Source organism: Rhinatrema bivittatum, chromosome 7, assembly GCF_901001135.1.
Source record: "Rhinatrema bivittatum chromosome 7, aRhiBiv1.1, whole genome shotgun sequence".
NCBI classification, from domain to species: Eukaryota; Metazoa; Chordata; class Amphibia; order Gymnophiona; family Rhinatrematidae; genus Rhinatrema; species Rhinatrema bivittatum.
The window spans coordinates 33,569,623-33,582,950 of NC_042621.1; the positions used below are offsets into that span (position 1 = coordinate 33,569,623).

General features: G+C 47.9%; 1 protein-coding gene across 2 annotated transcripts in view; it reads left to right on the forward strand.

Annotated features, from left to right (window-relative positions):
- Positions 1-13,009, forward strand: part of VPS9D1 (VPS9 domain containing 1) — a 306,602-nt gene extending 293,593 nt beyond the window's left edge. For both annotated transcript variants that reach the window (XM_029608215.1, XM_029608216.1), the window contains one exon: positions 12,054-13,009. In XM_029608215.1, the coding sequence (XP_029464075.1) occupies positions 12,054-12,141 (88 nt within the window). In that variant the 3' untranslated portion in view covers positions 12,142-13,009. The remainder of the gene's footprint in view (positions 1-12,053) is intronic.
- Positions 13,010-13,328: the final 319 nt, after the last annotated feature.

Here is a 13,328-nt window from a genome sequence, read left to right on the forward strand (position 1 = left end):
GCAGATAGAAGGCAAACAGAGACCTTCCCCGTCCCCGATAAGAGCGGGAACGGCGGCCATCTTAGGTGCTCCAATGCCACGCTGGGCTGTGGGGGAGGGGATCTTCCACTCCCCCTGTCTCCCGCTTTAAGCCCCGTAAGGCCTTTGGATGCAGGTTTTGAAGATCCTTCTATTCCCCCTCCTGTGCCTCCAGCCAGAGTCTTAAGGAGGCAGCATCCTTTTTCCTCCCAGTTATTTTGCTGCTGCTTAAAGCCTATATGGAAGCAGAGGCAGATTTGGATTTGTAGCCATTTCCAGCTGCTAAGGTCCCTAGACCTCTGGTCGGACAGGTTCCTACAGCTCCTATACCTCCGCCGGCCCCGGTCCCAGTGGTACCGGCAGTGGTTCCCCTAGTCCCCGTGCCTCCAGACCCTTTCACAGTGGGCACGGGCGATGATGATGATGAGTCTGCTCCAGTTGAAGGGGATGACCCTCGGGTGCTCCGGTTATTTTGCAGGGAGGAGCTGCATCCTCTAATTCCTCATGTTCTGCAAGAGCTTGATATTCCAGCTCTGCAGCCAGTGGCGGAACCTTCCTCGGGGGGACCCTGTTCTGTCAGGTTTGAGAGACCCCCCTACAACCTTCCCTTTTCACCCGAAGCACCTGCAACTACTGACTCAGGAATGAGAAGCGCCGGAGGCGAGCCTGAAAGTTAGTAGAGCCATGGAAATCTTTGGATTTGCTTAAGGTTCCTAAAGTGGATGCGATCGCTACGCGCACGACCATCCCCGTGCAAGGAGGAGCAGCTTTCAAGGACCTATAGGATAGGAAGCTGGAGGTCCTTCTCAAAAGAATTTTTGAGGTTTTGGCGCTGGGCGTCGGGGGGCCATCTGTAGTAATCTAATGCAGAGGGCTACTCTTAGGTGGGTGCATCAGTTACTCACATCTCAAGTGCTCTCCCCTGAGGAGGCTGATCAGGTGAATCGCCTGGAGTTGGCCGTGGCTTATACCGCTGATGCCTGTTATGATCTCCTTCGTACTTCCTCGCGCACGATGGCCTCGGCGGTTTCTGCTAGGAGGCTTCTTTGGCTTCGCAACTGGTCAGCTGAAGTTTCGTCAAAGTCGCAGCTGGGTTCCTTCCCTTTTAAAGGAAAGTTGTTATTCGGTGATGAACTGGAACAACTTGTCAAAGACTTGGGGGGATAAAAAGGAATACAAGCTCCCGGAGGACAAGCCCCGCTCTTCCCGTCCTTTTGGGTCATTTAGAGGGCGTTTTCAGGGCCAACGTCGTTTTCGGACGGGTAGGGTTCCGTCCTTTACTCCGAGGCAGACGTCCACACGGTCCCAAGCCTGTGCACATTCCTTTCGCAGCAGACGAGCTCCGCGTAATGGAAACTCCCAAGCTTTCCTACAAGCAAGGCTGCCCAATGAAGGTGTGCCGGCCCATTCCTCCGTTCCGGAGATCGGCGGACGTCTCTCTCTGTTTCCCGAGGCATGGGTCAAGATCTCGTCAGACCAGTGTGTTCTAAACATCATAAAATGCGGTTACACTTTGGATTTTGCCCGCCCACTACGAGATCTGTTCTTGTCTCCTTGCGGATCCCAGATAAAGCAGCAGCGGGTACTCCAGACCTTGGTTCGCTTGAAGGATCTGGGAGCAATTGTTCCAGTCCCACTGAGCGAGCGTCGAACCGGACGATATTCCGTTTACTTCGTGGTACCCAAGAAGGAGGGCTCCTTCCGTCCAATATTGGATTTAAAGAAGGTCAAAAGAGCACTTCGGGTTCCTCGTTTTCGCATGGAGACATTGAGATCCGTAATTGCGGCCATCCACAAAGGTGAATTTTTGGCTTCTTTGGATCTGACGGAAGCTTACCTACACATCGGAATCTAAGAGACTCATCAGAGGTTTCTGCGGTTTATGATATTATAGAAATAGAAATGACGGCAGAAGAAGACCAAACGGTCCATCCAATCTGCCCAGCAAGCTTTCACGCTTGTTTTTTTCCATACGTTTCTGTTACTCTTGTCCCTTTAAATAACTTTTTGGTTCTATTTCCCTTCCATCCCCGCCATCGTAGATAGCAGTGCTGGAGCTGCATCTAAGTGAAGTATCTAGCTAATTGGTTTGGGGTAGTAACCGCCGTAATAAGCAAGCTACTCCCACGCTTGTTTACCCAGCCTGTGCAGTTCAGTCCTTGTTGGTTGTTTGAATATAAATCCTTTGTTCTTCATTCCCCCTGCCGTTGAAGCAGTGAGCTGCGCTGGATATGTATTCTAAGTGAAGTATCAGGCTTGATTTGGAGTAGTAACAGCCATAACAAGCAAGCTACACCCATGCTTATTTGTTTTCCCAGACTATGTAATTCAGTCCTTGTTGGTAGTTGTCTGAATATAAATAATCTTTTCTTCATTCCCCCTGCCATTGAAGCAGAGAGCTATGCTGGATATGCATTGAAAGTGAAGTATCAGGCTAATTTGGTTTGGGGTAGTAACTGCCGTAAGCAAGCTACGCCCCTGCTTTTATGTGGATGCAAATCCTTTTTTCCACATTTGCTCTTGCCGTTGAAGCATAGAGCAATGTTGGAGTCACATAGAATAAGGATATTAATCTCCAGGTAGTAGCCGTCATTCCCGCAAGCCACCCCCATGCCTCTTCTCTTCATTCACATCCTCTAGACTTTATGGATCCACAGTATTTATCCCATACCCCTTTGAAATCCTTCACAGTTTTGGTCTTCACCACTTCCTCCGGAAGGGCGTTCCAAGCATCCATTACCCTCTCCATGAAGAAATACTTCCTGACATTGGTTCTGAGTCTTCCTCCCTGGAGTTTTAAATCGTGACCACTGGTTCTGCTGATATTTTTGCAACGGAAAAGGTTTGTCGTTGTCTTTGGATCATTAAAACCTTTCAAGAATCTGAAAGTCTGTAGCATATGACCCCTGCTCCTCCTTTCCTCCAGGGTGTACATATTTAGATTCTTCAATCTCTCCTCAAAAGTCATTCAGTGAAAACCATCCACCTTTTTGGTTGCCCTTCTCTGGACCGCTTCCATTCTGTCTCTGTCCCTTCTGAGATATGGTCTCCAGAACTGAACACAGTACTCCAGGTGAGGCCTCACCAAGGACCTGTACAAGGAGGATAATCACTTCCCTTTTCTTACTCTATATTCCTCTCTCTATGCAGCCCAGCATTCTTCTGGCTTTAGCTATCGCCTTGTCGCATTGTTTTGCCAACTTCAGATCATTAGACACTATCACCCCAAGGTCTCTCTCCTGCTCCATGCACATCAGCCCTTCTCCCCCATCGAATACAGTTCTTTCGGATTTCCACACCCCATATGCATGATTCTGCACTTCTTGGCATTGAATCTCAGCTGCCCTATCTTCAACCACTCTTCCGGTTTCCTTAAATCCCGTCTCATTCTCTCCATGCCTTCCGGCGTGTCCACTCTGTTGCAGATCTTAGTGTCATCCGCAAAAAGACAAACCTTACCTTCTATCACGTCCGCAGTGTCGCTCACAAAGATATTGAACAGGACTTGTCCCAACACCTTGCTGCACTCTGGTCAACACCGCTCTCTCGTCAGAGTAAGTTCCATTTACCATCACACATTGTCTTCTGTCCGACAACCAGTTTGCAATCCAGGCCACCACCTCGGCACTCATTCCTAAGCTTCTCATTTTATTCACCAGTCTCCTGTGCGGAACCGTATCAAAAGCTTTGCTGAAGTCCAAGTAGATGACATCTAGCGCTCTTCCTCGATCCAATTCCTTGGTTACCCAGTCAAAAAAGTCAGATTTGTCTGACAGTATCTTCCCTTGGTGAATCCATGCTGCCTCTGGTCCAGCAATTCTTCTAACTGTAGATAGTTCACTATTCTTTCTTTCAACAGCGACTCCATGTTGTGGTTATTGATGTTTGGGTGGATCCTTGGACACTGTGGCAGCTGACCGGGACCACGGTGTCAGGCTAGACTCTGGACACACAAACACAGATTTGAATCTTTATTTAAACAGTTTTGGAAACCACCAGAGCTGGCAGTAGTGAGTAGCAGATGTTGAGCCCAGCTAGGCGAGTATCCCACAGGACGCTGGAACAGCGAATCCTCTGCTTGGCTGTGCTGTAGTGGAAAAAGACAGAGTTATGAGTACACAGTGAGAAACATACAGAGTCCCAGGTAGAACAGAAGAAGCTCTGAGACAGGGAGAGCAGGCCCTCGAGCGAGTACCTGATCCCTCACACAGCGATTCCACTAGTCGAGAGGTCTGGCACTGGAACAGAAGGTAGGCCCTCGAGGAGCGAGTACCTGGCTCCAGGGAAGCAGTACTGTGGAATAGATGGTAGTTGTACTCATAGATGGAAACTGTTAGTGAAGTCTTCCAAGTAGAAAGGGTTGTAGATGCAGGCAGCGACTCAGGGAAAATGGGCCCTCGAGGAGCGAGTACCGGTTTCCTGATAGCACCTGAAAAAAGCAGAAGAGGCCCCCGAGGAGCGGGTACCCCGTTAGCAATAAGAGTTCCAGATAATCGCTGGAGTGGCAGAGTAGCTTCGGTACGGAGAGCGAATCCCATCCATAGTATTCCGGGGAGTGCTAACTCGATTAGCTAGCAAAAGTACATAAGAACATAAGAACATGCCATACTGGGTCAGACCAAGGGTCCATCAAGCCCAGCATCCTGTTTCCAACAGTGGCCAATCCAGGCCATAAGAACCTGGCAAGTACCCAAAAACGAAGTCTATTCCATATAACCATTGCTAATGGCAATGGCTATTTTCTAAGTGAACTTAATAGCAGGTAATGGACTTCTCCTCCAAGAACTTATCCAATCCTTTTTTAAACACAGCTATACTAACTGCACTAACCACATTCTCTGGCAACAAATTCCAGAGTTTAATTGTGCGTTGAGTAAAAAAGAACTTTCTCCGATTAGTTTTAAATGTGCCCCATGCTAACTTCATGGAGTGCCCCCTAGTCTTTCTACTATCCGAAAGAGTAAATAACCGATTCACATCTACCCGTTCTAGACCTCTCATGATTTTAAACACCTCTATCATATCCCCCCTCAGTTGTCTCTTCTCCAAGCTGAAAAGTCCTAACCTCTTTAGTCTTTCCTCATAGGGGAGTTGTTCCATTCCCCTTATCATTTTGGTAGCCCTTCTCTGTACCTTCTCCATCGCAATTATATCTTTTTTGAGATGCGGCGACCAGAATTGTACACAGTATTCAAGGTGTGGTCTCACCATGGAGCGATACAGAGGCATGACATTTTCCGTTTTATTCACCATTCCTTTTCTAATAATTCCCAACATTCTGTTTGCTTTTTTGACTGCCGCAGCACACTGTACCGACGATTTCAATGTGTTATCCACTATGACACCTAGATCTCTTTCTTGGGTTGTAGCACCTAATATGGAACCCAACATTGTGTAATTATAGCATGGGTTATTTTTCCCTATATGCATCACCTTGCACTTATCCACATTAAATTTCATCTGCCATTTGGATGCCCAATTTTCCAGTCTCACAAGGTCTTCCTGTAATTTATCACAATCTGCTTGTGATTTAACTACTCTGAACAATTTTGTGTCATCTGCAAATTTGATTATCTCACTCGTCGTATTTCTTTCCAGATCATTTATAAATATATTGAAAAGTAAGGGTCCCAATACAGATCCCTGAGGCACTCCACTGTCCGCTCCCTTCCACTGAGAAAATTGCCCATTTAATCCTACTCTCTGTTTCCTGTCTTTTAGCCAGTTTGCAATCCACGAAAGGACATCGCCACCTATCCCATGACTTTTTACTTTTCCTAGAAGCCTCCCATGAGGAACTTTGTCAAACGCCTTCTGAAAATCCAAGTATACTATATCTACCGGTTCACCTTCATCCACATGTTTATTAAGCAGGTTTGTGAGGCAAGACTTGCCCTGGGTAAAGCCATGCTGACTTTGTTCCATTAAACCATGTCTTTCTATATGTTCTGTGATTTTGATGTTTAGAACACTTTCCACTATTTTTCCTGGCACTGAAGTCAAGCTAACCGATCTGTAGTTTCCCGGATCGCCCCTGGAGCCCTTTTTAATATTGGGGTTACATTTGCTATCCTCCAGTCTTCAGATACAATGGATGATTTTAATGATAAGTTACAAATTTTTACTAATAGGTCTGAAATTTCATTTTTAGTTCCTTCAGAACTTTGGGGTGTATACCATCTGGTCCAGGTGATTTACTACTCTTCAGTTTGTCAATCAGCCCTACCACATCTTCTAGATTCACCGTGATTTGATTCAGTCCATCTGAATCATTACCCATGAAAACCTTCTCCATTACGGGTACTTCCCCAACATCCTCTTCAGTAAACACCGAAGCAAAGAAATCATTTAATCTTTCCGCGATGGCCTTATCTTCTCTAAGTGCCCCTTTAACCCCTCGATCATCTAACGGTCCAACTGACTCCCTCACAGGCTTTCTGCTTCGGATATATTTAAAAATGTTTTTACTGTGAGTTTTTGCCTCTACAGCCAACGTCTTTTCAAATTCTCTCTTAGCCTGTCTTATCAATGTCTTACATTTAACTTGCCAATGTTTATGCTTTATCCTATTTTCTTTTGTTGGATCCTTCTTCCAATTTTTGAATGAAGATCTTTTGGCTAAAATACCTTCTTTCACCTCCCCTTTTAACCATGCCGGTAATCGTTTTGCCTTCTCTCCACCTTTCTTAATGTGTGGAATACATCTGGACTGTGCTTCTAGAATGGTATTTTTTTTAACAATGACCACGCCTCTTGGACATTTTTTACTTTTGTAGCTGCTCCTTTCAGTTTTTTTCTAACAATTTTTCTCATTTTTTCAAAGTTTCCCTTTTGAAAGTTTAGCACAAGAGCCTTGGATTTGCACACTGTTCCTTTTCCAGTCATTAAATCAAATTTGATCATATTATGATCACTATTGCCAAGCGGCCCCACCACCGTTACCTCTCTCACCAAGTCCTGTGCTCCACTGAGAATTAGATCTAAAATTGCTCCCTCTCTCGTCGGTTCCTGAACCAATTGCTCCATAAAGCTATCATTTATTCCATCCAGGAACGTTATCTCTCTAGCATGACCCGATGATACATTTACCCAGTCAAGACCTAGTCTTGAGCATCGGTATAGTAAAAGAAATTAAATAAAAATAAAATAAAATAAATATTGGGGTAATTGAAGTCTCCCATTTTATTACTGCACTACCAATTTGGTTAGCTTCCCTAATTTCTCTTAGCATTTCAATGTCCATCTCGATTAGCTAGCAAAAGTAGCAGGTTTAAATATCCGGGCAGCGTGATGTCATCTCAGGGGGACACGCCTGAGGTTCACGTCAACAAGGAAATAAAGAAGAGGGCGGTGTGTGCGCACGCTCCCTATGGTACCTTGGAGGAGCATGGCGGGAAGCAGCACCAAAGCCGGTCCGGGGATGCCGGAGAGGTTGGCAGACAGACTAGTCCGAGGTGGCATCCAGTAGTCCCGAGGTGAGCGGGAGGAGCCGCAAGAAGAGTAAGGTAGGCGGGGCGAAGCCATCGCAGACAGACGGTCGCAACACTCCATTATTTTTCCCACCACCGAGGTGAGGCTAACCGGTCTATAGTTACCAACCTCTTGTTTCCACTCTTGTGAAGCGGGATCACCACCGCTCTTCTCCACTCAGTCGGCACCACTCCCGTTTCTAGGGATCTACTGAACAGGTCACACAGCGGACCCCCAGCACGACTCTGAGCTCCCTCAGTATTCTGGAATGAACCTCATCAGGCCCCATGGCTTTGTCCACTTTCAGTTTCCCCAGCTCTTCCCATACATTCTCTACTGTAAATGGAGTTACATCTACTCCATTCCCCTCCAGTTTCTTGTTAACTAGTGACGGTCCTTCTCCAGGGCCTTCTTTAGTGAACACAGAACTGAAGAATTCGTGTAATATTTCTGCCATTTCTTCATCTCTCTCCACACATTGATCTTTTTCACCTTTCAATTTCATTATAGCACTCTGAACTTTTCTCCTTTCACTGATGTATCTGAAAAATGTTTTGTCACCTCTCTTTACCTCTTTGGCAATCCTTTCTTCCGCTTGATGTTTTGCCATCTTGATTACTTACTTTGTCTCCCTCAGTTCTACCAGATATTCTTCTTTCCTCTCATGTAGCGGATGGACTCGGGACCAATGGGTGTGGTGTGCTCCTGGTGGCAGTTGGAGACGGATCGGATTTCGGTCTGGCGTCAGCCCCTAGTGCATATACACCTGCAGGAGGTGCAGCTCTTCAGTATTTTCCGTCTCCATAGCAGTTAGGGACTGTCTGCACGTTCTCATAGCGTTAGTACAAAATTAAACGGAGAAAACCCAAATTCGGAAGAAAACTTACCTCTGAAAATGAGCCCCGCTCTCCTGCGGTGTTACCCTCTGGTCCCTCCCCCAATTGAGAATTCCCGAGGTGATTTCCGTGGTCCCTCGGAGGTGAGCCTCGGTCCGGCGGCCGAATCGCAGCAAGGACCTAGCCCCTGATCTCTGGCACGGCTGAGAGGCAGCGGATGTACCCTCGAGCGCGGCGGTGAAGGTATTTGCCCTCTCCCCCTGCAGCCGGAGACCGCCCGGTACGAAACAGAGAAGCACCGAAGACAAGGTAAGGTAGAAATCTTCAGCATAGACTATGGTCTCCGAGGTTCGAGGAGTCGTACAAGTCGCCTGCCGGGACCTGTGCCGCCAGGTTGATCCACCCTAGCAGGGCCAGGCCCCGGTTAGTTTCAAGGGTCCTCCCATGTGGAGACCCTCCGAGGTGATTGCCATATTGCCAGCGTGGTTGCCGTCGCCATATTGGCCCTATTCGCCGCTCCGCCGTCTCAATCCGGGCGCACAAGGCCAACTAGGCACACAAATTACATGTGCGCATAAAGTTACATGCACAAGGTACATGTGCGCATAAGGTACACGCACAAGGGCCGCGCGCATAAGTTATATGCACCTCGCGCGCCTATTGCGCTGAGCGCATATCTGCGACTTAGACGCACATCTACGCGCACAACCTGCATGCACATCTTAGACGCGCCAGAGCGCATAAAAAGAAGAGTTTATGCACCTATAGCCATGGCACCACCGGGAACGGAGCTCAAGGCTCAAGGCCTCTGCCAAGCATGCCATCTCAGAGCCGCACAAAGCGAAGAGGCCAACGCCCTGTGCGCCCAGTGCGAGGAGGTCCTGGGAGATCCAGGCCAGGGCCAGTCCCACCCAGGACCGAGTACTAGCTCCTCAGTGAGTACCCCGGACCTAGCAAATTCCAGCGAGGCAGTCCCTCAGACGGGGTCCTCTAGGGACTAACGCCCCTTAGCTTGGACCCAGCGTCTATCTCATGGGTGGAATTCTTTAAAGGGCTACACACCTTCGTCCACATGCAGAAGGAGCCTTTGGCTAAACAGCCACAGTCTCCACCAGAAGACCTTTATCCCTCAGGCCACGATAGGCCTAGACAAATGTTTCCACCGCCTAGAAGCCCCACCTATGGGGACATGGACAACTCTGAAGAGGAAGCAGAGCCCCTAGAAGAAGGGGAACTCCCCCCGGGGACAGAGCCTCACCGAACCTTGAGAAGCTTCTTCAACAAGGACGTGCTCCCAGACCTGGTCACCCACAGCCTGAAGGAACTCGCTATCCCGAGCACAAGTGCTTCGGGGGAGCCTAAGACGAACCCCCTACTAGAGGGACTCCGTCAGATCTCTTGCCATTTCCCTCTTTTACAAGCCGTCCAGCAGCTAATTGATCTGGAATGGAGTACCCTAGAGATCACATTCAAAGGGGGACGAGCTATGGCAACCATGTACCCCCTGGACTCAGCAGCCAGAGACCTTCTGACATGCCCAAAAGTGGATGCCATGGTCTGCGCGATCTTGAAGCGCACTACTATCCCAGTGGAGGGAGGAGCAGCGCTCAAAGATGCTCAGGACCGACGTCTGGAATCCATCCTTAAACATTACCTCTACGCAGATTACATTACCTCTACGCAGATGACGTGCAGATTCTGATTCCTATAACAGAATCTATCACAAAAACACTCACTTTCTGGAACAACTGCCTACAATCCATCACCAGCCTCCTCACCAGTTTGAACCTGGTCCTTAATACCGCCAAGACTGAACTCCTCCTTATCTCCTCCAACCAAGACAATTCCCCTCCACAGACCCACCCCAACATTCAGGTCACACATGTAAGAGACCTCGGTATTATCCTCGATAACCGTCTAAACCTAAAGAAAGCTATCAACAACACGACCAAAGATTGTTTCTATAAACTTCAAGTTTTAAAAAGACTCAAACCCCTATTGTACCTCCACGACTTCAGGACAGTCCTACAAACCATGCTCTTTGCCAAAATAGATTATTGCAACGCTCTCTTCCTCGGACTCCCCATCTCCACCACCAAACCTCTACAGATGCTTCAGAATGCCGCAGCAAGAATCTTGACCAACACCAACCGTGGAGAACACATCTCCCCCATCCTCCGGAACCTACACTGGCTGCCAGTAAACTTCAGAATCCTACACAAATCCCTCACCATAATACACAAAACGGTCCACAATCATCTACAGCTTGACCTTGAAATCCCTTTCAGACTCCACACCTCAGCCAGACCAATTAGCGAAGCATACAAAGGAACTCTGCAAGCCCCCCCAACCAAAGCCGCACGTCTCACTATCACGAAAGACTGGGCATTCTCGATAGCAGGCCCTACTATCTGGAACAACATCCCCACAGATCTTAGATTGGAACCATGCCATCTAACATTCAGAAAAAAACGTAAGACATGGCTTTTCTGCCAAGCCTTCCCGCAACCTTCTGAAGCACACTAATGGCCCTTAGCCCAATTCACGAACTCTGGAATTAGGAACCCCTAAGCAGTCAATATATACAAACTACTAACTTGTATTCTTATTATGTTCTCAGCTATTTGCCTCCTTCTACTCTTTTTTCCAGCTTCCTATGCTTCCAAGTTTATCCACTTTGTTGATTGTAACTTTGCTCCTTTTGTTAAGATTGTTTATTGTTAAAAGTTCCTCCCCGCTCTATGTAAACCGATTTGATATGGTTATTACCATGAAGGTCGGTATAGAAAAATGTTAAATAAATAAATAAATAAAATAATGGCCGGTCTGGGGGTGGCCCAATGAAGGCCTGGCATAAGCAATAACCGCGGCCCGCAAGGCCAGCGGTGGGAGGAGGCGGCAGAATACTGCACGGAGCGGCAGTAGCCACGGAGGCGTTCACGGAGCGGGATGCCAGTGGCGGGTGTTCCCCTTCACGGAGCGGAAGGCGGGATTGGCATTCACGGAGCGGGGTGCCAATGGTGTACCACCTTCACGGAGCGGAAGGATGGAGGGCTGCCGTCTCCAAAAAACAGAGGGGTGGGAAGAACAAGGAAGGTACCGGTGAGGGCGTTGGCTTTAGTTAATGCCAATTGCGTTTAAGCTGCTGCAATATAAAGTAATAATGTTTTAATGCTATTTTTGGCTGTGGCCGTTTCTTCCACTCAATAAAGGTTATCTTGGTTTACCTACTCTGTTGTCGTGTGGTCAAGGGTGGGAGGGGCGGTCGTCCGTAAGCTACGGCGTGCCCGAGTTAAGCTTCTAAATGAGTTTTATAGTAATTTATATTTGAATATTTTATGATGTATTTTTATTCTTTTCTTATTATTCGGATTTTGGGTGTATCTTGTAAACCGTAGAGATAGAACTTGTTTCTGTGCAACAGTATATAAAAATTGTATAAATAAATAAATACAGCTGCCTGCAGAGCTGAGGCAGGTGTGAGACACATGCAGCACCTGCTCTGCCCAGCTCTCGCAGGAGACTTGATTAGGAATGAAACAGGAACTTTTTGATTGGAGTGAAAACAGGTTTAATGCATTGCCCCTTACTTTATTTCTCTCTTCTACTCTTCCTCCTTCCTCCTGTTTCTCTGTTCCACTCTTCCTCCTATTTCTCTATTCCGTATGCACTAACTTGTTTTCTTATGCTCACTCATTCTGATTTTGTTTTCTCACACTCTCTCTCCAGGTATCTGATCGGAGAAGAGGGATACTGCCTCACCTCACTGCAGAGTGCTCTGTCCTATGTGGAGTCACTGCATCGAGGAGGCCTCTGACATGAGGGAGTGCACGTGCAGGCCTGCCTGCATCTCTTCATGCATCAGGGACTGACTTTGCCTCCTCTTACTTTGTGAATGAAGAGAGAACTGCATTGGGAGGTGGGGGTGAAGCGGAAACTTACAGACATGAGATTTTCCAACCAACTCTACTCTACTGCAGTGGAAAAAAACTAACATGGTTCTCTGCAGAAGTTGTATTTTGGCTAGTTGAGTAGCATCATCCAAGTAACGTCTGTAAATTCTGCTCTAATTACACATCCTTACAGCCCTGGTGGGAAAGTCACCCTGTAACTGCTGTAAAACTGCTCCTCTGCTGCTGCCCCTTTTTCAGTCCTGCTGGGAGTGTCACCTTGTAACACTGCTCCTCCACTGCTGCCCCTTGTAACACTGCTCCTCCACTGCTGCCCCTTACAGTCCTGCTGGGAATGTCACCCTGCAACACTGCTCTGCTGCTGCCCCTTACAGTACTGCTGGGAGTGTCTAACTTGTGATTTTTTTTTAGTCTGCTTTCATGAACTGGTGCTTCTCTGTACCACCCCAGAGACTGCAGGACTTGTTCACTTGGTGTCCCAACCTGAGCAGTTGTGCCTGTCATTAGGGGATCTTCTATGCATGTGGAAAACATTCAGGTTTTTTTTTTCAGGTTGGGGGTGAAGATGGTATAGCTCCTTCCTTGTGTGGTGACTGCTAGGGCATCCTAGGGCAGCCGCACGCATGTTATAAAATCAGGGGTCGGCGCACAAGGGGGTGCACACTAGTGCACCTTGCATGCCCGAGCTCTGGGGGAGACCAGCTGGTTTTCCCCGTTCCCTCCCCCCATCTTCCCCTCCTTTCCCCTACCTGTCCTGCCCCCCCCCCCCCCCCCCCAGCCCGAAAACAAAAAACATACCTTTATCTTACAAGTTACACCTGCCGACCGCCAGCATACAATCCCCCGGCCCAGCGGCCTTGCAGAGGCCTCTGGCCATGCCCCCTCGGACCGCCCATTTTTTCAAGCCCCGGAATTACACGCATCCTAGGGCTTTACGTGCGCCGCCAGGCCTTTTGAAAATAGGCCCAGCGAGCATAATCCCCCCTACACGCGAAAATCCTCGAAATTCTGCCCCAATAGATGTAGGAATGTATATTATGCGTGTGGGTGGAAGGATGGCATCCCTTTCTTTTATAATTATATCTCTGGCTGC